Below are 19,978 nucleotides of genomic sequence, written 5' to 3' on the forward strand. Positions count from 1 at the left end.
TTCATACATTCATACATACATGCCCACCTAGCTTCACGATACAGAGCCGACTTAAACCTCATAACTCTATAGAGGGAAATGTTCTGCTCTACCCCTCTTTGATGGCGCCGTCCTATTAATAAAAAGCTGCGAGGACCAGCGCGAGAGCGACAATGACAATGACGCGAGATGACGGCCGTATCACCTCCTTCGCGAGTTCCAGCAGTGGCCACTCAAATATCACGTTGAAGCCATCCGTTCCTAGTCGCTCAGTCTCGGTCTCTTCAGCCTCGACCAAAACTACGCCGAAACCCATCAAGACGAGCGAATATGGCAAAATCAGGTACGTCATGACTGGCTTCTTTCTTCGCTATACCGATTGGGTCCAGTGAATCATGTGCGGAGCCATCGGCCTTGCTACATTTCATCCGAAGCCTATCTCGAGTGTCCCTGCTTAGGATAAATTAAGTGCCGAGGAACAAGTCAACTGTTGTCTCTGTAGCGAAATAGTCTCTTTGTCTACAACTATGTCATTAACAGCAAAGTTTCTGAAAAGCTAACTGTATATGCGTTTCAAACATTATATAGACCGTATGCTGAAGACTCTCAAGTCTCACCGACAACTTCCGGCCATCGCCTTGCTTTATCACCGACTTCGACCGCATCTAGCAGTTCACTACTCGATAGTCGACGCATGAGCGACCTTGCCGACTACCGTCGCGACCTTGCCGTTCTTAACCCAGCTAATGGTCGTATTCCCCAAATCCAACGAGATCCTCCAACCAGTCCGAATTCCCAGCATAATATAACGCCTTGGATGTCTGTCAACGGTGGGGCGGCTACGTCTCCGACTGGTTTCGGGACGAGCTTCTACAATGATTCGAGCGACAATGTATCCACTACCTCTCAACTTTCCCCAGCTTTTAGATTAGGCCCTTCGCGACCTGCTCAGGCATCAAGCAACGAATCCCCCGATGCGGCGTACTTCACGGACGATAGGCGACCTTCAGCGGCTAGTATAACAACAGCAAGTAGTCAAGGCTCTAAAAACAGTGGTAGTAGAGGGGGGCTTAAGAAACTACAGGGGTTCTTCGGAGAGGATTTTCCAGGTCGCGATTCATCCGAAACTAGCCTGCCGGCACCACCTCTGCACTCTCAAAATCAGAAAGATCAGCGTTCCTACTCTTTCAACCGACCGCGTCGTGGGAGGAACGACTCGAACGCTACCGATCATACTAGAGAGTTTTCACCCTCTTCCTCACGACCGCGTACGCCGGTACCTTCAAGCGATGTAGTCCCATTTTTATACCAAGAGGCCAATGACATTGCTAAATACGGTGAAGCTCCGGTTCGTGATATACTGACCGGTCCAGACAGGGAGCGCTACACGGGGGAAAGTTCTACACAGATACCACCGAAAACTTCGTCGTCCTCTCGCTCTGGACACTCGATTGTCCATTTGTCTAGTCATCACCGTCACCACAAGAGCAACGACGACTCCAATACATTGCGCCCGGTTGACAGTCGCGAAGACTCGGCTCTAAACATTCAAAATATGAAAGAAAGGGGCGGCTCTGCAGTGACTGCGCCGCGGTCGCGGGCCCAAAGTCCCACACCAAGCAGCAATAGCAATGGCAGTAGACTCGCATCTATTGATGGCCAAACATCCCCCGGGGCTCCTGGAAAACGAGGTATCTTTGATCGGCTACGACGACACAAGCACAAGGACGATAGCCAAGCATCACGTTTAAGAAGCATGCCCGGCTCTTCTCGCTCGCTCGCGCCATCGTTGTCCCGGCAAGATTTATCAAAAGGGAATCAATCGCCTTATGACAAAGCTCCCCTTGCTGTGGAAACTACAACCCCTCCGGCTCGCCCATCTAACCCTCGACAAGCGACCTTCAATAATAAATTCCCCTTCTCGAAGAAGGGGCGTCCGCATAAGATCTATGACGATCCCGATGAACACATCGGCCCAACTGATAGGAATGACAAGGGCAATGTGTTCGTCCTTGATACAAATCTGAGCGACATGGAGGGCATATTGGCACAACCTCCGCCTTTGACACCTATGGAGCCTTTGTTCTTACCGACGGATACCGAGCCTTTGGAACCAGTCCAATCCAAAGGAACTGGGGCATGGAACGCGCCAGACAGCTGGGCTGTCCGTCGTACTGAAGAGGAAAAAGAGACTCATGTCCCTGAAGTTGAGGAAGTTGGGGCTCCACCAAAACCTGAGGAGAAGCAGAATCCTCACTGCATACGGGTATTCCGCGCCGATGGCACTTTTGCTACCGTACAGATGCCACTGAACTCTACCGTTGCCGACGTTATGACCCAAGTCGTTAAGAAGACATTCGTCACTGAAGGTCTCGAGAACTACCATATTGTGTTGAGAAAGCATAATTTATCCCGAGTTTTAGCTGCTCCAGAGAAACCGCTGCTAATCCAGAAGAGGCTGCTTCAGCAGGTAGGATATGAGGAAAAAGATCGCCTTGAAGATATCGGCCGAGAAGACAATGGCTACTTGTGCCGTTTCTTATTCCTGTCGGCGAGGGACAATCATTTCACAATGAGTCCCCAGGACCTCGGGCTCGGTAGGGCCACGAAGTTCAACCATGTTGACCTTTCCGGACGAAACCTAATTACAATTCCTATCACGCTCTACTCCAAAACCTCCGATATTATATCTTTGAATCTGTCCAGGAACCTTTCTCTCGACCTCCCCCGGGACTTTATCCAGGCGTGTCACCAGTTGCGTGATATCAAGTTCTCTAACAACGAAGCTCGAAAATTGCCCATAAGCATCGGGAGGGCGAATAGTTTAACATATCTTGACGTATCGAATAATCGACTAGAGGAACTGGAACATGCTGGACTTGGCCACCTTACTGGTTTACTGAAGCTGAGCTTGGCAAATAATCGTCTGAACCACCTACCTCATGAGTTTGGCGCTTTCAGGGCGCTTCGCTCTTTAAATCTGTCCTCGAATTTCCTGGACAAGTTTCCAGTTTTCTTATGCGACCTGGAAAGCCTGGTAGACATCGACGTTAGTTTTAATTCAATCGCATCTCTCCCGGACGAACTTGGGAGGCTACAAAGTCTCGAAAAGTTTGTCATGACCAATAACCGGCTTGTCGGGTCCTTACCGTCTACATTGAGGGAGCTTCTGAACCTCCGCGAGTTGGATATAAAATACAATGGGCTCACTGCGATAGATGTCGTATACGAACTTCCTAAGCTGGAGATTCTATCTGCAGATCACAACATGATTTCCCAAGTCGTCGGTAGCTTCGAGCGAGTCCGCAGTTTGAAGTTGAATTCTAACCCCATCACCAAATTTGAAATTACGAGCCCTGTACCAACCCTTAAGATGCTCAATTTGTCAAACGCTCAGCTTGCCAGTATCGACGGCTCGTTTAACAACATGGTTAATTTAGAGAGGCTTGTGCTAGACCGTAATTACTTTGTCTCTCTTCCTAGTACCATTGGTACTTTGAGAAGGCTAGAGCATTTTAGCATAGCCCACAACTCTGTAGGCGAGCTACCTTCGGAAATCGGTTGTTTAAACGAACTGAGAATACTGGATGTCAGAGGGAACAATATTAGAAAGTTGCCAATGGACTTGTGGTGGGCAAACAAGTTGGAGACGCTCAATGCCTCTTCAAATGTGCTGGAAAATTTTCCAAAGCCCGCTTCACGTCCACCCCAGATGCCCGGAGAATCTTCAGGCTCGCCTGCTCCTAGCAACAAGCTGACTACCGGGCCCCTCTCTCAAGCGTCTAGCTCCGAAGATCTTCTCGCCGATAGATCGCGTCAGCCAAGTCAAGCATCGAGTACATTGTTGAGCGTCGGGCCTTCCCCTGTTGCTTCTGGCTCGGACAGAAAAAATTCAGTTGTTTCGGTCTACGGAAAAGGAGGGCGCAAAACTTCGGTCCTTTCGCGAACGACAACGGCTAGTAGCAGTGTTAATGGGACTGTGACTCCTGCTATGGGGTCGAGAAAAGACTCGGGACTTTCTACCCGGTTGACTAACACGTTTGCCGGTTCGTTGAGAAACTTATGTCTTGCCGATAACCAGCTCGACGACGATGTGTTCGAGCAGATCACGCTGCTGGCCGAATTGCGTGTTCTCAATCTATCGTACAACGACTTGAATGACATGCCACAGCGGTGTATCAAGAATTGGCCACAGCTCGTAGAGCTTTATCTGTCAGGCAACGATCTCACAAGTCTGCCAGTTGATGATCTAGAAGAATACAGCTTGCTTCAGGTGCTTCACATTAATAATAACAAATTCACGAACCTTCCCGCAGATATTTCCCGAGCTAAAAAGCTGGCCGTATTGGATTGTGGAAACAATTCCCTCAAGTACAATATCTCAAACGTGCCGTACGATTGGAATTGGAATCTAAACCCAAATTTGCGGTTTCTCAACTTGTCAGGAAACAAACGACTGGAGATCAAACAGACAAATGGCGGCCTAGTGTCCCAGAACCGCGAGCAATATACCGACTTCAGTCGGTTGTTGAACCTTCGTGTGCTTGGATTGATGGATGTCACCCTTACTCAGCCAAGTATCCCAGATCAGAGCGAAGATCGCCGTGTCAGAACCTCAGGTTCGTTAGCTGGCCACCTGCCATATGGTATGGCTGATACACTAGGAAGAGGCGAGCACCTGTCAACTATCGACCTGGTCGTACCGAGGTTCAATTCCTCAGACTCAGAGACGCTCTTAGGCTTGTTTGACGGACAGGCATTGTCTAGCGGTGGCTCTAAGATCGCCAAGTATCTTCATGAGAATTTCGGGCATATCTTCTCAATGGAACTGAAGGCTCTGAAGACACGCCAAAACGAGACACCTGTAGATGCGCTTAGACGTGCATTCCTCGCCCTCAACAAGGACCTTGTCACTGTAGCTGTTGAGCATAGTGAAAAGAGGCCGTTGATGTCGCATCGTGGCTCGTCGGCGTCTGTAGTCCTTAGCAAGGAAGATCTCAATTCTGGGGGCGTTGCTACAGTGGCGTACCTGCAAGGCCAAGAACTGTACATTGCCAATGTCGGCGATGCACAGGCAGTACTCATCCAATCTGACGGCCAACATAAAATCCTCACGCGGAAACACGATCCCGCAGAGCCGAGTGAGCGTCAACGAATACGCGATGCTGGGGGTTGGGTATCGCGCCAGGGGAAGCTGAATGATCTACTCGAAGTCTCTCGTGCCTTCGGCTACATCGACTTAATGCCGGCTGTACAGGCAGCTCCCCATGTTCTCCAGATACCTATCGCGCCACAGGACGAAACGATTTTAATTGCAACAAAAGAGTTATGGCAGTACCTTACTCCCGGCCTAGTGGTCGACGTCACTCGATCGGAGCGAGGCGATCTCATGCGTGCTGCACATAAGCTACGAGATCTTGCTATTGCGTACGGTGCAACTGGGAAAATCATGGTCATGATGATCAGCGTCTCTGATCTCAAGCGGCGCCAGGAGCGGTCGGCTCGTTTGCATAGAGGGCAGAGCATGTCACTGTATCCCTCTGGTGTCCCGGACGATTTCCAGTATCCGCCCAAGCGAGGCAGAAAACCCAAAGGCGAGGTCCAGGACTCCACATTACACAGGCTCGATCCTGAAGTTCCCGCCCCTACTGAAAAGCCTTCCATTGTTTTCACTGATATCAAGAACTCAACTAATCTGTGGGAAACGTATCCTTCGGCCATGAGATCCGCTATAAAAGTGCACAATGAAATTATGCGACGGCAACTTCGCAGAATCGGCGGGTACGAAGTCAAGACTGAAGGTGATGCCTTCATGGTCTCTTTCCCTACCGCCACCTCGGCGCTCTTGTGGTGCTTTGCCGTCCAAACCCACCTACTGTCGGCAGATTGGCCCTCGGAAATTTTGAACTCGGTTTCTTGCCAAGAGGTGTACGATAATGATAATAACCTCATCTTCAGAGGCTTGTCGGTTAGAATGGGTATCCATTATGGCGAACCAGTGGCCGAAATTGACCCCGTTACGCGTCGCATGGACTACTTTGGTCCGATGGTGAATAAAGCGTCTCGTATCTCTTCCGTAGCCGATGGAGGTCAGATTACCGTGTCCACGGATTTTATCTCCGAAATTCAGCGTTGTCTTGAGACCTACCAGGAACACGAGCGAAATGGAACTGCCGGTGCCGAAGACACTTTCGATGATGATGCAACGTCGGCAGCAATTAGAAGGGAGCTAAAGTCGCTCAGCTCACAAGGGTTTGAGGTCAAGGATATGGGTGAGCGGAAGCTCAAAGGCCTTGAAAACCCCGAGGGTATTTATTCCCTCTACCCGCATGCTCTTGCTGGCCGTATCGAGCATCATAATAACGCACTGATTACGACCGATTCCGCTGAGAAGCCTGCTACACTTCAGGCCGGGAGTGATCTCGGATTCGACCCGGATCTTATCTGGTCTCTATGGAGAGTTAGTTTGCGCCTGGAGATGCTTTGTAGTTCTCTGGAAGAGATGTCAGGCGGCGGTTTGCAGCCTCCCGAGACCGAACTATTGGAGCGTATGAAGCAACGTGGTGGTGAAATAACGGAACAATTCATATTCAACTTTATGGAACATCAAGTGAGCCGTATAGAGGTACGTCTCGGGCCCTATCATAATCTTCCTTCTTTTTCTGTCTTCTTGTATTTGCTAACTGGTCTTCATTTACAGACTTGCATCTCCACACTCACGATGCGACATATCGCCATAGGCAGCGGCCAGATTACCTCGCTAGATGATCTCCGAACACCGATGGCTGTTGTCCTTGACAATCTTGCTGCCCAGCTGGCCGAACTTGAGCGATACAAGGCTAAATATGGCGACCTTACTACCACTGACAGCGAGGCCGAGGCACTCACTACCGACCAAGAGTCTGACGACTGATAACCTCCGATTTTAACTATCCTAAAATCTTGCCCTCTATTTCCATATAGTATATCACGCTAAGATCCCACCGGCCCACGTCTTTAACCGTACTACTACCTTGCGTTCTTTTTTCCACGCAACTGAAAAGGGTTATGCAGCTCCACCCTATATACAATACCTACCTTTAATGTGCTATGACGAAGATATCTCTTATGACTACTTCTGGGGAGGCAAGGCTGTTTGTTTACAAGTCATGTTCGGGTGGTTGACTGAAATGTGGGCAGCGGCATCCTGCGAGCAGCCGAGGGCTCAAACGGAGACTACCCTACCATTGGCGTTTAGACGCTGACGAATAACAACTGGAGTGTGAGAATGTGCTTTTTTGGGAGATTCAAAAAAAAGAAAAGTTGAGGTTTGGATGCAAACCTCGTTATTATTATTGCTTTGGACATGGCATTGGGATACTTTCTTAACGGGCATAATTAGCTACGTCGTCGTTGCTATCGCGCAGACGCTGCGAATGGGCGTTTCTAGGGGGGGTACCAGGGGGAGTGGGGAGAGACTGGGCTCCGGGAGAGAGACGGGAGGATCTATTCCCTCCTTTTTTAAATGTTTTCGCGTTTGCGGTTGGCGAGCTGGCGTCGTGTCGACCCTCTCTCTCTCTCTCTCTCTCACACACACACACACCATCGCCCAAACACATGTAACGGGTACGTACGACTGCTGGCTGGCATCGTCTACCCGATACACACGTCAAGGAAGCCGCATCAAGTAGGTGGTAGGCGGACCGCTCATCACTAGGGATGGGTTAGTTTGGCTATTGTCAGTGTATAACTCAGTTGATTTGCATTTACCCTGTCTTATTGAACATACGTGATATCACTCAAGTTATTAGTGCTTCTCGATATACGTCTATAAGGGGCATCATACATATCTAGGTCCACTACCTATATTTTTCAAGAAATCTGGTGGGATGTATCATGATATTATATTACAATAATATTACAATAAAACTCTGCATAATTTACTACGTAGGTAGTTAACTACCTCATAATCTTTATAAACATAAATTCTCAAAAGTAGTATTGTAAGCCAGTAATAGAAACGTTAAGTAGGTGCCTAGCCTAGGTAAGTTAAAAAAGAAAAAAGAAAAGAAATAGAAGAACTCGATAAGCAGTACCTTTAGGTAGGCAAAAAGTAAATGGCCGCGAGCCGGGCATGAACCCAAGACCTCTCACAAGAGGAAATCAAAAAGATTTGCACCCGCCGGGATTTGCACCCGGGTCTTTCCTTGACCATTTGACCACGAGGGGAAATGGGAGAGGAACAAGTTAACTACTACTCCACGGATGCGTTTCTTGTTTGTTCGTTGGAAAGTGTGCTGCTTATTAGACATTATGAGGGCTCTAACTTGGGTAGTTACCTTAGGTACTTAGTTGGGAGGTAGGAAGGTATGGAATACATACCTTAGGTAGGTAATGTAGACTGGCAGGTGCGTAGGTGGGTGAGGAGGGACGGGAGTTGCTGCCGTGATGGTGAACTTCATAGGTACCTAAAGGAAGGAACGCGTTTGGAAGTGGGAGACGCGTCTTAAAGGCCATTCTCATATGTACATACGTACCTACATAATGTACGCTAGGTAGGTAGTTTAACCTTAGATAATGTTTCGTACACATGTCTTTGCATGCGTGCGTGCATTTTTGGTACCTGCCTCCGACATATACCATAATATAAAGGCCAAATTAGTTAGAATAGCAGCACGCTTTCAATAGAAATCCAATAATTCCTCACTGTTCATTTCATTTCAACCATATAACGAACGATATTGCGCAGACCTAACTAACTAATAAAATACAAAGCTGTAAGGGGTATATCCATATGCATCCTTCACATTAGAAACTGCCACATTACCTTCATTTACCTTCATCACGATATATCATATAAATTGCCCAATCGGGTAGCGTCGGGCCTGGTCTGGATGGATGGACCCAGCCCACCTGCTCCCACCTGCTCCCCAAATCTTGCATCTTGCTTGCCTCCCATCCCCTCAGCCTTGCCACGTCACTTGTACACACCAAGATACACCCAAACGCAGCTATGACACGAGAATACCCAACCCTAGGAAACTATCATCTCCATAGCTATATGAGAGGCACAACCCAATCCAAAAATGTCCCATAAATCTTAAAATTGTTTTGTGACGAGTAAATTACGAAGAAGAAAAAACACGCCCAAGGAAATGTTTCCGTGGCCAATGACAGTAGGGTGTCAACCCTGTTAAACAAGTCTCCAACTCCGCTCCTCAAGAGCCAGTAAGTTTCCTCCACCAACTGCTTCGAGGTGTCGAGTCTGTGAAGAAAGACTCGCGCGGGCCACCTTTGGTACCATTCTTATCACCACTGCCGTCCGAACCGCCCACACGACGATCTCGACGATCCCGTTGGTCTCGTTGATCCCGTTCCTCGTGGCGCGCGCGACGGCGTCGTCGGTCGTCCTCCATTTCTGCATCGATATCACCATGCTTCGCGCGGCGGCGTGCTCGTCGTGCAGCACGGCGAGCTTCTTCGTCATCCTCAGGAGGCGCATCGGTAGTGGGGCCATCCTCGGGGGGTGGCCCAGACTCTGAATGCTCCTTCACCCAGGAATCTGTACCCGAGTGAGGCCAAACCGCAGGCCTGCTTCGTCTGCGATCACGATCACGATCACGATCACGATCGCGATCATCTACAACATGCCGTGAAGATCTTTCCTGAGGGTAGACATAATCCTCAACCGGCATGGTACGTCTTCGATTGGCCTTTTCTTCGGCACGCCTGGCTTCGTGTCTCCTCCGTCGACGTTCTTCTTCGTCCTCGGAAGCGTCAGCATAGCGTGGTCGCCGTCGTTCAGCCCTAGCAGCGCGGCGGGCTTCCGTTTCCATCTCCTCGGCGGCAGCAGCCTCCTTTTCAAGTCTACGAAGCCGACGTCGTTCAGCTCTCTCAGCTTCTTTAGCTTCGACTGCCAGGCGCTCTGCTTCGCGTTCTCGGGCAGCCCTACGCTCATTTCGTCGGGCCTCGCGTTCAGCTTGTCTACGAGCTTCAGCCTCCTCTTCATATCTTCTTCGCCTCTCGCGTCTTTCCTCTTCTTTCGCCAGACGCGCTTCCTCTACTGCCTTCTCTTCGGCTCTTCTGGCACGGCGAGCTGCGCGGCGGGCCTCTCTCTCGTCTATGGCCTCTGCATCGACAACGTGATAATCTCGTGTAGACCGCCTAGCCCTCTTATCAGGCCGTGCTTCATCGTCCGTGGTGTAGTATGTACTGCGACGACGTGGCTCGGGACGTGATTCCGAGCGTGGATTCGAGGACCTAAGGCCCCCAAAAAGACCAGCAATGCCTTTCTTGGCACTCGAGCTCGATCGCTTGAAAGGTACCGCATCTGCAGGGTTTCCTATATCAAACATGACCGCGTCGTCCTCGGTTTTGGGCTGTTCTGGGTTAGCTAGGACAAATTTTGTATAACGGCGAGCTCCTACCTTTGGCCGTCTACGAGCCGACTTCTCAGGGCTCGAAGGGACTTCTCCGGCTCCAACCATGACGATCTCTTCATCATCCAAGGCACGTGCCATAGAGGTCTTGCGGTTGCGACTCTTTTCGCTCTTGTCAACACCGAATATTTTGGCAGCCTTGGAGGACATCATGGGTATTTCTTCTGGCGGTGGCGACACTAGTGCATTTGCTATATTGTCTGAATGGCGACGCGAATCCGACTTGCTCGCACTGTAGCGTTTATCGCGGGTTGACATGGAGCGCGAGATAGGAGGAGTGCTCTGGAATATACTGTTCGTGCGCAGATTGGTAGGTGGCAATTTCTTGTCTGGGTGCTCTTCGGATTTATTATCCCTTTCTGACGACGAGCCCTTGGAAGAAGATGACTTCTCTTTCTCTCTCCGGGCCCTCTTCTCTTCGGATCTCGGCTTGGGTCTCCTCTCCTCTTTGTGAGGTGTTGCCGACCACACTCCCCATGATGCACTACCTTCACGGCTGATCTTAGGTCGGTCTCTTCTGGAGGACTTGACCTCGGGTGGCGGTGTCGGGGGCTCGTCGGGGGCAGCTGGAGGGGGGACGGGCACTTCAGGAGGTGGTGGTGGAATAGGAACCTCAGGCGGTGGAGGGGGTGTCTCGACGGCCTTGGCCTTGCTCTTCTTACTGCTCTTCTTTTTCTTCTGTACTGGCGCCATATCAACGATGTCAATGATTTCATTCTCATCTTCGTCAGGGAACCCCCCGGGGAGTATGTCTCTAGAGGACCTAAATTTGTTATCTTCGTCGACGGGTGGTGCGACACGAACACGTGGCGGCGGCGCAGCCAGCCCGTCAATCAGGTCATCGTCTTCTTCCTCTTTGGCCGGTTCAAATTTCCTAAGCTTTTCGGCAAGCTTACCGTTCTTGGCCTTAGCTTTCCTTGGCTTCATCCAGTCATCATCGGTTGTGGGAGTCTTCGAAGACGATGGGGCATCCTCAATGGGGGGTTCTTCCGGAAGCTGTGATGACTCAGCACATATAATCTCGGCTGCTCCCGAAGTCTTGGGCATCTTAGGGCTGCTTACCGGCTCGGGTGACGAGCTCTTCGCCCTGGCACCCCAGAATGAAAATGCATCGGATTTATACGTCTCGGCCTTAGATTTAGGCTGAGGTTGTATTTTGGGAGCTGAGAAACCAGATAAAAGCTCATCGATCTGTTCGGGAGCAAGATCAATATTATCAAGATCCAGGTCGTCGTCGTCGTTCCTTCTATTATCTTTTTTCTCTTCTCTCTCTCTCTCCTCCCTTTTTTTCTCCTCCCGCTCTCTTTCTCTTTCCCGTTCCTTCTCCTTTTCCTTGTCCTTTTTAGATAGTTTATCCTTGGCGCTGCTGGATTTAGACTTTTTATCTTCGGACTTAGAGCTCTTTTTCAACTTCTTCTTGGCTGCTGCTTCGGCTTCCTCGCGTTCGCGCGTAGCTAGCTCATCAGCCTCGCGAGCTTCCTCTTCTTCTGCTTCGCGCGCCGCTTGTTCCTGAGCTTCTCGTTCCTTCTGCTCTTCGGCCTCTCGCGCTGCTTGTTCCTCGGCTTCTTGCGCCTCTCGTTCAGCGTCAAGTGCCTGTTGATCTTGTGCCTCTTGGGACGCTTTCGCTTCCGCACGGGCCTGGGCTTTCTCGGTAAGTTCATCAAGTCTCATCTGACCTGCCGCCTTGAGCTTCTTCTTTTTGCTCTTAGCTGTGAGCGCGGCCAACTCGGCTTCTTCTTCCGCGATTTCGTCTGCAAGCGCTGCGGCGGCTTGCTCTTCGGCCTCTTGGGCTTCTGCCGCAGCGTTTTGCTCTGCTTCCAGGGCTTCCGCCGAAGCCAACTCCTCAGCCTCTCGTTGGGCCAGCTCTTCAGCTTCTTTGGCAGCCTTCTTAGCACGACGTTTGGCATTTGCAGTAAGCTCATCGAATCTTTTCTGACTGGACTTAGAGAGTTTCTTCTTCTGGCTCTTAGTTGTTAGCATTGCCAACTCGTCTTCTTCGGCGGCAATCTGATTTGCCAATTCCGCGGCTGCTCTCTTTTCTTCCTCGTTTTCTCCAATTTTGGCGTCATCCCAGACATTCTCTTCCAGTTCTCGGCCTGACAAACTCATTTCTAATGAAGGTGGTGTGGGTGCTGGGGGTGGAGATGTCTTTTTGTCTTTACCTTGTCCCCAATTCCAGTCATCGTCGTCGAAATTGCCACCCCTACTCTCTTCTACTGAGTCGGGTTTGACACCGTTAAGGTGGGGCTCGTTCTCTATCTCGACCGGAATGTTCTTACTACCCTTCTTCTTCTTAACTTTCTTTGACCTGCTAGTCCAGGGGTCGTCATTCTTGGGCTCTTCAATCGAGTCCGGCATTAGATTATTTTTATTTTTGTCTTTGTCACCTGTGAAACTACCCCACAAGTCGTCGGCTTCAGGTACGGCCGGCGGTGGCTCTGAGTCTTCGTACTCCGGATCTGTATTGGTTTCGACAAGAGCTGTTGATGCCTGGATTTTCTTCTTGCCCCAGCCCAGCCAACCTTCGTTACCTTCATCAATGGGAGACTCCTCCTTCGCTTTCTTGACGGGCTTCTTGGCAGCACCCCAAAAGCTCCAAGCGCTCGGCTGCTCAGTAGCTGAAGTAGAAGTGGGTTCCCGTTCGAGTTCTGGCTCAGAGGTAGATGGAGCTGGCGGTGCTACTTCCTCTTCCTTGGGTGGCTTTTCCGGGACAATGGTGGTCTTACTCTTCTTCTTCTTATCTTTCTTAGAGGTGCTGAGGCCCCACGCGTCATCATCATTTTGAGTGGGAAGTACCTCTGGCTTTAGTTCTGACTCCGACTTTTTGAGAGCAAGCTCATCTAAGATGCTCTTTTTCTTTTTACCCTTGCCTATGTCCTTACTTGAGGTGCCCCATGCAGCCCGGTCGTTAGTAGGCTCGACTTTTTCTCGTTCTGATTCTGGTGTAGGTTCGGGAACAAACCCTGGTTCTTGAAGGGGCTCTCCCGCGGCAGTTTTCTTCTTCTTTTTCTTGTCCTTTTTTGAGGCAGCGGCAAACAACTCCCAATGATCGTCCTCCCCAGGTTCGGTTTCTTTTATAGGCTCCAGTTCTGGTTCTGGTTTCGGCTCCGGCTCTTGCTCTTGCGCTGGCTCTGAGATAGGTTCCGGTTCCGGTTCCGGCTCCGTCGCACCTTTCTTCTTCTTCTTCTTCTTCTCATTCGTTGTAGCTGTAAAAGATAGAAAATCGACAGTTTCCTTCTTCGGGGGCTCCGGCTCCGGTTCAGGCTCCTTGGGTATATCTTCAAGTAGCTCATCTGCAACGACGTTCTTCTTTTTCTTGTCCTTCTTAATTAATTTACCGAAAAGACCCCAGTCGTCTTCCTTCTTCTCAGGCTCTGTTGGGGACTCTGGTGTCGACACTGGCTCGGGCTCCTTGATTTCCTCGGCACCTTTGCTCTTTTTGCTCTTCTTCTTGGTAGGTACATCCCAATTCGCCAAGTCGTCATCTTTCTCGGGTTCAGGCTCAGGCTCAACTACTGGCTCTGGAATAGGTTCAGGTTCGGGGTCTTTCGTCTTCTTCTTCCTATCTTTCTTAATGGCCCCGAACACCTCCCAAGGATCGTTGTGTTTGGGCTTGGGTTTGAATTCGGGCTCGGCTTTCTCTTCTACTATCTCAACGACAGGCTCCGGCGTGGTAGTTGCAGTTTTACCTTTCTTTTTCTTGTCTTTCTTCGTAGTTGTGGAGTCCCAAAAATTGTTTTCCTCCTTGTTCGCAGGTTCAGACAGCGGCGTTAACTCTTCTACCTTCGAAGCTTCTGCGATCTTACTCTTCTTTTTGTCCTTCACGCCCCAGCCCCAGCCACTATCAAGAGTCAAAGTATCAGGTTCTGGATCAGGAACGGGCGGGTCAGACCCTTTAAGTGTCTCGGTTGCCTTCTTCTTGCTCTTCTTAGAGGACGTCCCATATATGCCGCTCCAGGGGTTCTCTTCTTTCACAGACTCGGGTTCCGGCTCTAGCTCTAGCTCCAGCTCCGGTGCCGGGGGCTCGGGCTCGGGGGTTTCCTCAATGGCACCTGTCTTCTTTTTCTTATCTTTTTTAGACGGTGGTACAAGTAAGTCGATGGCGGCCGGGGCGTTATTAACAGTACTAACTATAGGCTCAGTCTTCTCAGGTTCATGCGCTACGACAGCAGAATCTTTCTTGCCCTTTTTCTTAGCAGTAGTGGTTGCTTCCCAGGGGCTTCCCCAGTTGTCATCGAGCGCAGTCGACCCTAATTCCTTGCTTTGAGCGGCTGGTGTCTCCTTGGGCAGGGGTTCAGGGTCCCAGGCGCTGCTCTTCTTCTTGTTCTTGTCCTTCTTAGCCGGGCCCAGGCCGAGGTCAAAATTCTCGGACTTCTCCTCAGACTTCCTCTTAGAGATGGGCGCTTCAGCTTTATTCTCTGTTTCGTCTAAAGAACCGAATCCGAATCCTGTCTTATCCTTCTTCTTATCCTTGGGCCCATCAATGCTCCACGCACTAGCATTCGTCTCTTCCCTTTTCTCCTCCTTCTTCTCTTCTTTATCTTTGGAGTGGTCAGCATCTTTGGACCCAAATAGGCCCCCGAGACCACTACCCCAGGCACTACGCCACGGAATAAAAATGTTGGTCTTAGGCTCGGGTGTAGTAGTACTACTACCCCTAAAACCGATATCCAAGGACGACCTCACGGGCTCATCTAACTTGATGTCCTGGAAGGCGTCAGGCTTACTTGGTACTTCAAATGCTTCAACCTTCTCTTCGACCTGGGTCTTCCCCTTCTTCTTTTTCTTGCTGCTAATGGTCTCAGGAGCCGCCATGCTATCATCTAGTTTTGTGTCGGCCGTGTCGTCTTTTTTATCCTTCTCTTTCTCTTTCTCTTTCTCCTTTTCTTCCTCCTTTTCTTTTTCCATGTCTTTATTGTCATTCCTATCGTTATCCTTATCCTTATCATCATCGTTACCCTTACCACCGTCATTGCCATCACTACCCGCACCCCCACCGGTGTTTCCTGGACCATCGTTTTGATCCCCGTCACCTCCACCAGCACCGCCTGCTTTGCCGTCGTTATTATTCGCTGTCTCATTGGCCCGATTGAGGTTTTGTACTGCTGGCGTCCTCTTGTTCTTCTTTTTGGCGTGTTGGATGAAGCCATCCTCTGATGAAAGATTTAAGTAAGGCTCGGTTGCCGGATCGCCGGTTAATAAATCTCTTCGCTGTGCACGACGCCGAGCGTCTTTTGGTGGGGGTAGGTAGTTATTCACTAAGTTAGAGTGGTCTCGCTGACGGGCAGCCTCACCAGTTCGAGCTGGATCAATTAGGGGTTCAAAAGGGAGGGAGTCATCGTCGCAATGCTTCGATAATCGTCGCGATCGCTTCGGTGTAGAGTCAGGCAACACCAGTGGTTTGGAGATAGCATGGTGGATGACCTTCTGATTATACCTACAGTGTAGTTCCTATTCCGGATCGCATCTGTCAGCTTCTAGTTCCGATGGCCACTACCGCGGGTGTAGAACACAAGTCTCGAAATATAGACTAATAACACGCCATACTATACAGCGACCAGCCTATTGAAACAAACTATAACATAGAGTGTAGCTGGATTGCTAGGAACCAGGGATGCCCAAGATAGAGAGCACATACCGATTTCAATACTGTTGCCACCAAAAGCCATACTCTCGAAATAAGCTCCAGTCGAGTTTGCAGGTCTAGTTCACCCCACTGCAGAGTCGTTGTCGTGATGGGAGGCCGGGTCTTTGGCCGGCCAAACCCGTCTCTCGTCGCGCTTGCGCATGATTCTATAAACGCGGCCGCAGCCATATTGAGGTTGGGAACTCGACTGGTCGCGCTGGGCTAAGAGAATCATGGACGCTGAGATATTGTCTTCGACAGACTGGTGAAAGTCAGGGGTTGTAGTAAGCTGTACTATTAGTTCGGCAATCGAGGGGGGGTGTTTAAAATGCAAAGGCTTTGCCTTTGACCTGTCTATTCTTACAGCTTTAGGGTTGAAAGTCTATGGATATCTAAGCGAGAGGAGGCGGTAGTATGAGTCGGTTTGGGGTCTTTTGAGGATGTTACGGTCGTTTATTGTTGTCGGTTAACAGGACGCAGTCAGACGTCAACGAGGCAGAGATTCTGAGCTTCTAGCTTGATGTGATAAGTCGCAATCTTAATTATCATCGTCTCCTTCCCCGTACAGCCCTCTAATGCCCTTGGAAGAAAAGAATCGTCCCTGGCAATGCAATGGGGGATATAGAAAAAGCAAGGGGTAAAGTACAATACGTAGTACAAGAGGCAGTAAAATCGACTTCTGATAAGCACCAATAATGTTGCGATGCGGCGATGCGGCGATGCGGCAATGCAAATAAAGGTGTGTAAGAGAGATGCCGGCTATTGATTGGTTTTGCTTCGCGGTCAGTGTGTGGCAGACATTCCCCGACAGAATTCGGATACCTCTCGTCTTTTTGACGACAGGACTTCCAATCTGATTGTATCGAGAATTGAATAGAGCTCGCTCGAGTATAAGGCAAAGCGGCAAAGCAGCGTGAAGGTGGAAGTCCTTCCCCTGTCTGCTTGAAGCAAAAGGTACAAAAGGGAGCAAAAGACCACAAAAACAGTAAACGGATTGGACGTATGAGCCTATTATGTATGCATGTACGGATGCGACCACCCAATGGACGAACAATAACGCAGCATCATGCACCTGAGTGGGCGAAGGAGAAAAAATAGTCGCAATTGTTTGGAGAGAGGGTGTGCATTAAGAGACAATAGAGGGGAAGTCGGTGTTTGTGGGATGGCTGGTTATCATTCTCATTGGACAGATACTAATGTGATATATCCACTTTTATTTTACCGCACACCCCTGCCAGCCTTGACACAATAACACCCTCCTGCCATCCTTTCCTAAATTTACATAGTAACCTTACTCTGGGACCTCACATACAATATACAGTACATTTGATCGCATACAATTTATTATACGCCTTCTTGTACCTGTTTATAGGCTACGACGTCTTCCATTACTCCAATGTGTCACTTGATGGCAAGTCCTTGCTTCTTTCCAAACGTTCCTTATCCACTTCAGGCCTTTGTACCGCGATAAAGCCAGGTGACTTTCCCCGACTTCTCGCATGTATTGTCAAAAGAGGTACTAGTCTCGACCGACCTGGAGTGGGGTGATATGGTTGAATTCGATTGTGTATAACACTTAACATATCCAAGGCAGTTACATGTATAACCTAATACAAAATAAAAGTTATATGGGGTCCAGCAAACAAGAACAAAAGGAAAGAACAATTGATAAATCTCAATTGACTTATTACAGACTTGGTTACATTGACTTCCCGTTTGGTCCCTGCGTTCGGTGCATTGTATGTACATTGTACATTGAACCTGCGCGAACGATTATCACCAGTCGCGTCTCAATGATGAAACCCCGCCACATGAAATCTTGCGTATTTTTCACTTTTCATTTTTTTCGGCCCCCTCTCCATTTCCCGTCTGACTGTTTGACTGGACCCCTCCTCATTCGATTAATTTTTTTTTCTTCAGCCTTCCGCTTCTCTATCTATCGAAATCTCTTTTGTGTATCCCGCCCCTGCAGCTTGGTATTCCCTTATCCTGCATTCCCTTATCCTGCATTCCCTTATCCTGCTTCGAATTGGGTGTTCTCAACTAGCTGACCGTTGATGGATGCTGAGGACGCGTACGGCATGGTCGATCATCTACGGACTGGCAAATGGCTCCTCCAAATTGAGAAAATTTTGCACGTTTACTTGCATGACGGACCTCGCCCCTTTTGCGCAACGGGTGCGGCGAATTATTATATCGCGTGCCTATAGACGACAATGCAAACGCGAAAAGTTGGATGAAGTGTCTAATTACCGAAACATGTGCTCACGCGAAGAAAAAGCGGCACGATCATATACCCATGGGATATGACCTCTCAGCTGCAGTGGGAAAAGGTCAAGGTATCGATACATGATGGATGGGCAGCCATGCGCCTTTTAGCTTGTATCTGCTCCATGCTTCTCCATGCTTAGCACAACGCCATTCATCCACGTCGTTGGGATCCACCTATCCGGAAGTAGGACGACTGCTGCTAAGGCATGCCAGATGCATCTGCCACATCTAGCAGCTATATTCGCCCGGTCACCGTATCCGGTCGCTATAAATCTAAAGGAAAATACATATATACCGTACACTAGAGAGGGTTACCTACCTACCTACCTACCTACCTAGGTATACTACATTTACTATATTGGGTACATACTGTATCTTGCCGCTGAACCCTGGCCTTCCCGCAACACCCGCCTTGTAGCCCAATCTCATCGACAGCCACTGTACTGTTTTAGGTTGCTGCACAATTTCTACTCGACGCCGGCCCCCATCTAAATGGGTAGTGGTTGTTCGTTGTCCACTCCTGCGGCGGATCCTCTTCATGCATATGTACATCCCACAAATAACCACCCGAACCGGCATCGCGAGTTCTTCACCGCTTCGAATTCATATCGACTTATGCCAACGGGGCTTCGCTGACGCTAAAAAGTGGAAGCGATTTGCAGGAACTCGACTTAACTGGTTCTTCACGTAAATATTTTTCTCCAATTGACCAACGGATTGTCGCATAAATCACCTGGCTTGGTCAAGGTACCCTCCTTCGAGGGCATTCCATTGACGATAGTTGGGAATAGTTAACGCAAGACACTACAGATCGCATCGGTGACTCCCACGATACGATGTGGTGCGCTACCAGCGTTTCGTTTGTTGGGGAGATGGGGCTTGTACGCAGCACTCCCGTCGTGTTTGCATCAGATCGGATATCTTCCGCAGCGTTGAATCCACACAAACGCGGGTATGCCTTTCGCGTCTGCGTCGTGTTCTCATATTTGTTCCTATCTTCCTATACTTGTCCCAGAGTCAGTCGGGCTTTTTGCCACTCTTCACCGCACATTTAGGCCGACTTACAGCACTGTCTCCTTTGTTCGGCCAACCCATTCAGATTGAGGTATAGGCCTACCACACGTGACCCCTTCATATGATGTTATTGCATATCATAAATGTATGTCTCGAATTTTGGGGTAGATGATGAGAAGTGGGTGCCGGTCCATCGTAGGTACACTAGGTTTTCGTGGACCCTGAGGGCCGCAGTTACGAATTACTTCGCTTTTCGCCGTTGACCGTGTTGAATCCATCTCGCCTGATAGACAGGTCATGATCATAGTATCATAGCATAGAAACACGTGGAGATACGAGCCATGCTAAGGTCGTTAGACGAAGGTCTAGTTATGCTTCTGCATAGATTCGTATAAGGTAAGTAATCCCCATGATACTAAACAGAGGATTGATAATGATGCAAGTGGAGTTGGGAACCATAATACACAACAGTGTGTTGAATATGTAATCACTATCGTCGTCAGGGTATCAACGATGACTAGGTACCTAACATTATTCTTGACCCATTAGGGATCATTGATATTATTGCAAAGTAGTCTAGTTAGTTATCCCATAACTACAAAGTGTCTTGCTATTAAGAGGGGTTGTTTCTATACACATATCTAGTAGTACGATCCATGATATAGCCCCA

General features: G+C 49.3%; 3 protein-coding genes and 1 non-coding gene across 4 annotated transcripts; 2 read left to right on the forward strand and 2 right to left on the reverse strand.

The window, feature by feature from the left end:
• Positions 1–522: 522 nt before the first annotated feature.
• Positions 523–7,092, forward strand: F4813DRAFT_325946 (adenylate cyclase). The gene is made up of 2 exons (XM_049241067.1): positions 523–6,604; positions 6,680–7,092. The coding sequence occupies exons 1-2, from the start codon at positions 674–676 to the stop codon at positions 6,890–6,892; spliced, it is 6,144 nt and encodes a 2,047-aa protein (XP_049101785.1). The 5' UTR covers positions 523–673; the 3' UTR covers positions 6,893–7,092.
• A 1,040-nt stretch (positions 7,093–8,132) lies between these two features.
• F4813DRAFT_t50 lies at positions 8,133–8,227 on the reverse strand. Its single transcript has one exon. It is a non-coding gene; the product is annotated as a tRNA-Gly (tRNA).
• Positions 8,228–9,095: 868 nt separating this feature from the next.
• Positions 9,096–15,638, reverse strand: F4813DRAFT_325991 (uncharacterized protein). Its single transcript, XM_049241068.1, has 4 exons — positions 12,282–15,638; positions 11,460–12,089; positions 10,386–11,393; positions 9,096–10,337 (listed from the first exon to the last, which is right to left on the reverse strand). The coding sequence occupies exons 1-4, from the start codon at positions 15,303–15,305 to the stop codon at positions 9,177–9,179; spliced, it is 5,823 nt and encodes a 1,940-aa protein (XP_049101786.1). The 5' UTR covers positions 15,306–15,638; the 3' UTR covers positions 9,096–9,176.
• Positions 15,639–19,002: 3,364 nt separating this feature from the next.
• Positions 19,003–19,397, forward strand: F4813DRAFT_326042 (uncharacterized protein). Its single transcript, XM_049241069.1, has one exon. It carries the CDS (start codon positions 19,131–19,133, stop codon positions 19,347–19,349), a length of 219 nt encoding a protein of 72 aa, XP_049101787.1. The 5' UTR covers positions 19,003–19,130; the 3' UTR covers positions 19,350–19,397.
• Positions 19,398–19,978: the final 581 nt, after the last annotated feature.

Source organism: Daldinia decipiens (genome assembly GCF_022478715.1).
Source record: "Daldinia decipiens strain CBS 113046 unplaced genomic scaffold F4813scaffold_8, whole genome shotgun sequence".
Lineage (NCBI taxonomy): Eukaryota > Fungi > Ascomycota > Sordariomycetes > Xylariales > Hypoxylaceae > Daldinia > Daldinia decipiens.

Excerpts from the sequence above, each read along its gene's own strand:
- F4813DRAFT_326042 (XM_049241069.1), top strand. The coding sequence starts at position 19,131 with ATGTGGTGCGCTACCAGCGTTTCGTTTGTTGGGGAGATGGGGCTTGTA.
- F4813DRAFT_325991 (XM_049241068.1), bottom strand. The coding sequence starts at position 15,305 with ATGGAAAAAGAAAAGGAGGAAGAAAAGGAGAAAGAGAAAGAGAAAGAG. Across the intron at positions 12,090-12,281 it reads CCAAACGTCGTGCTAAGAAG|AAGCTCAAGGCGGCAGGTCA; the intron begins GCTGCCAAAGAA and ends AGCAAAAAGAAG. Across the intron at positions 10,338-10,385 it reads CGGCTCGTAGACGGCCAAAG|CCCAAAACCGAGGACGACGC; the intron begins GTAGGAGCTCGC and ends AACCCAGAACAG.
- F4813DRAFT_325946 (XM_049241067.1), top strand. The coding sequence starts at position 674 with ATGAGCGACCTTGCCGACTACCGTCGCGACCTTGCCGTTCTTAACCCA. Across the intron at positions 6,605-6,679 it reads ATCAAGTGAGCCGTATAGAG|ACTTGCATCTCCACACTCAC; the intron begins GTACGTCTCGGG and ends CTTCATTTACAG.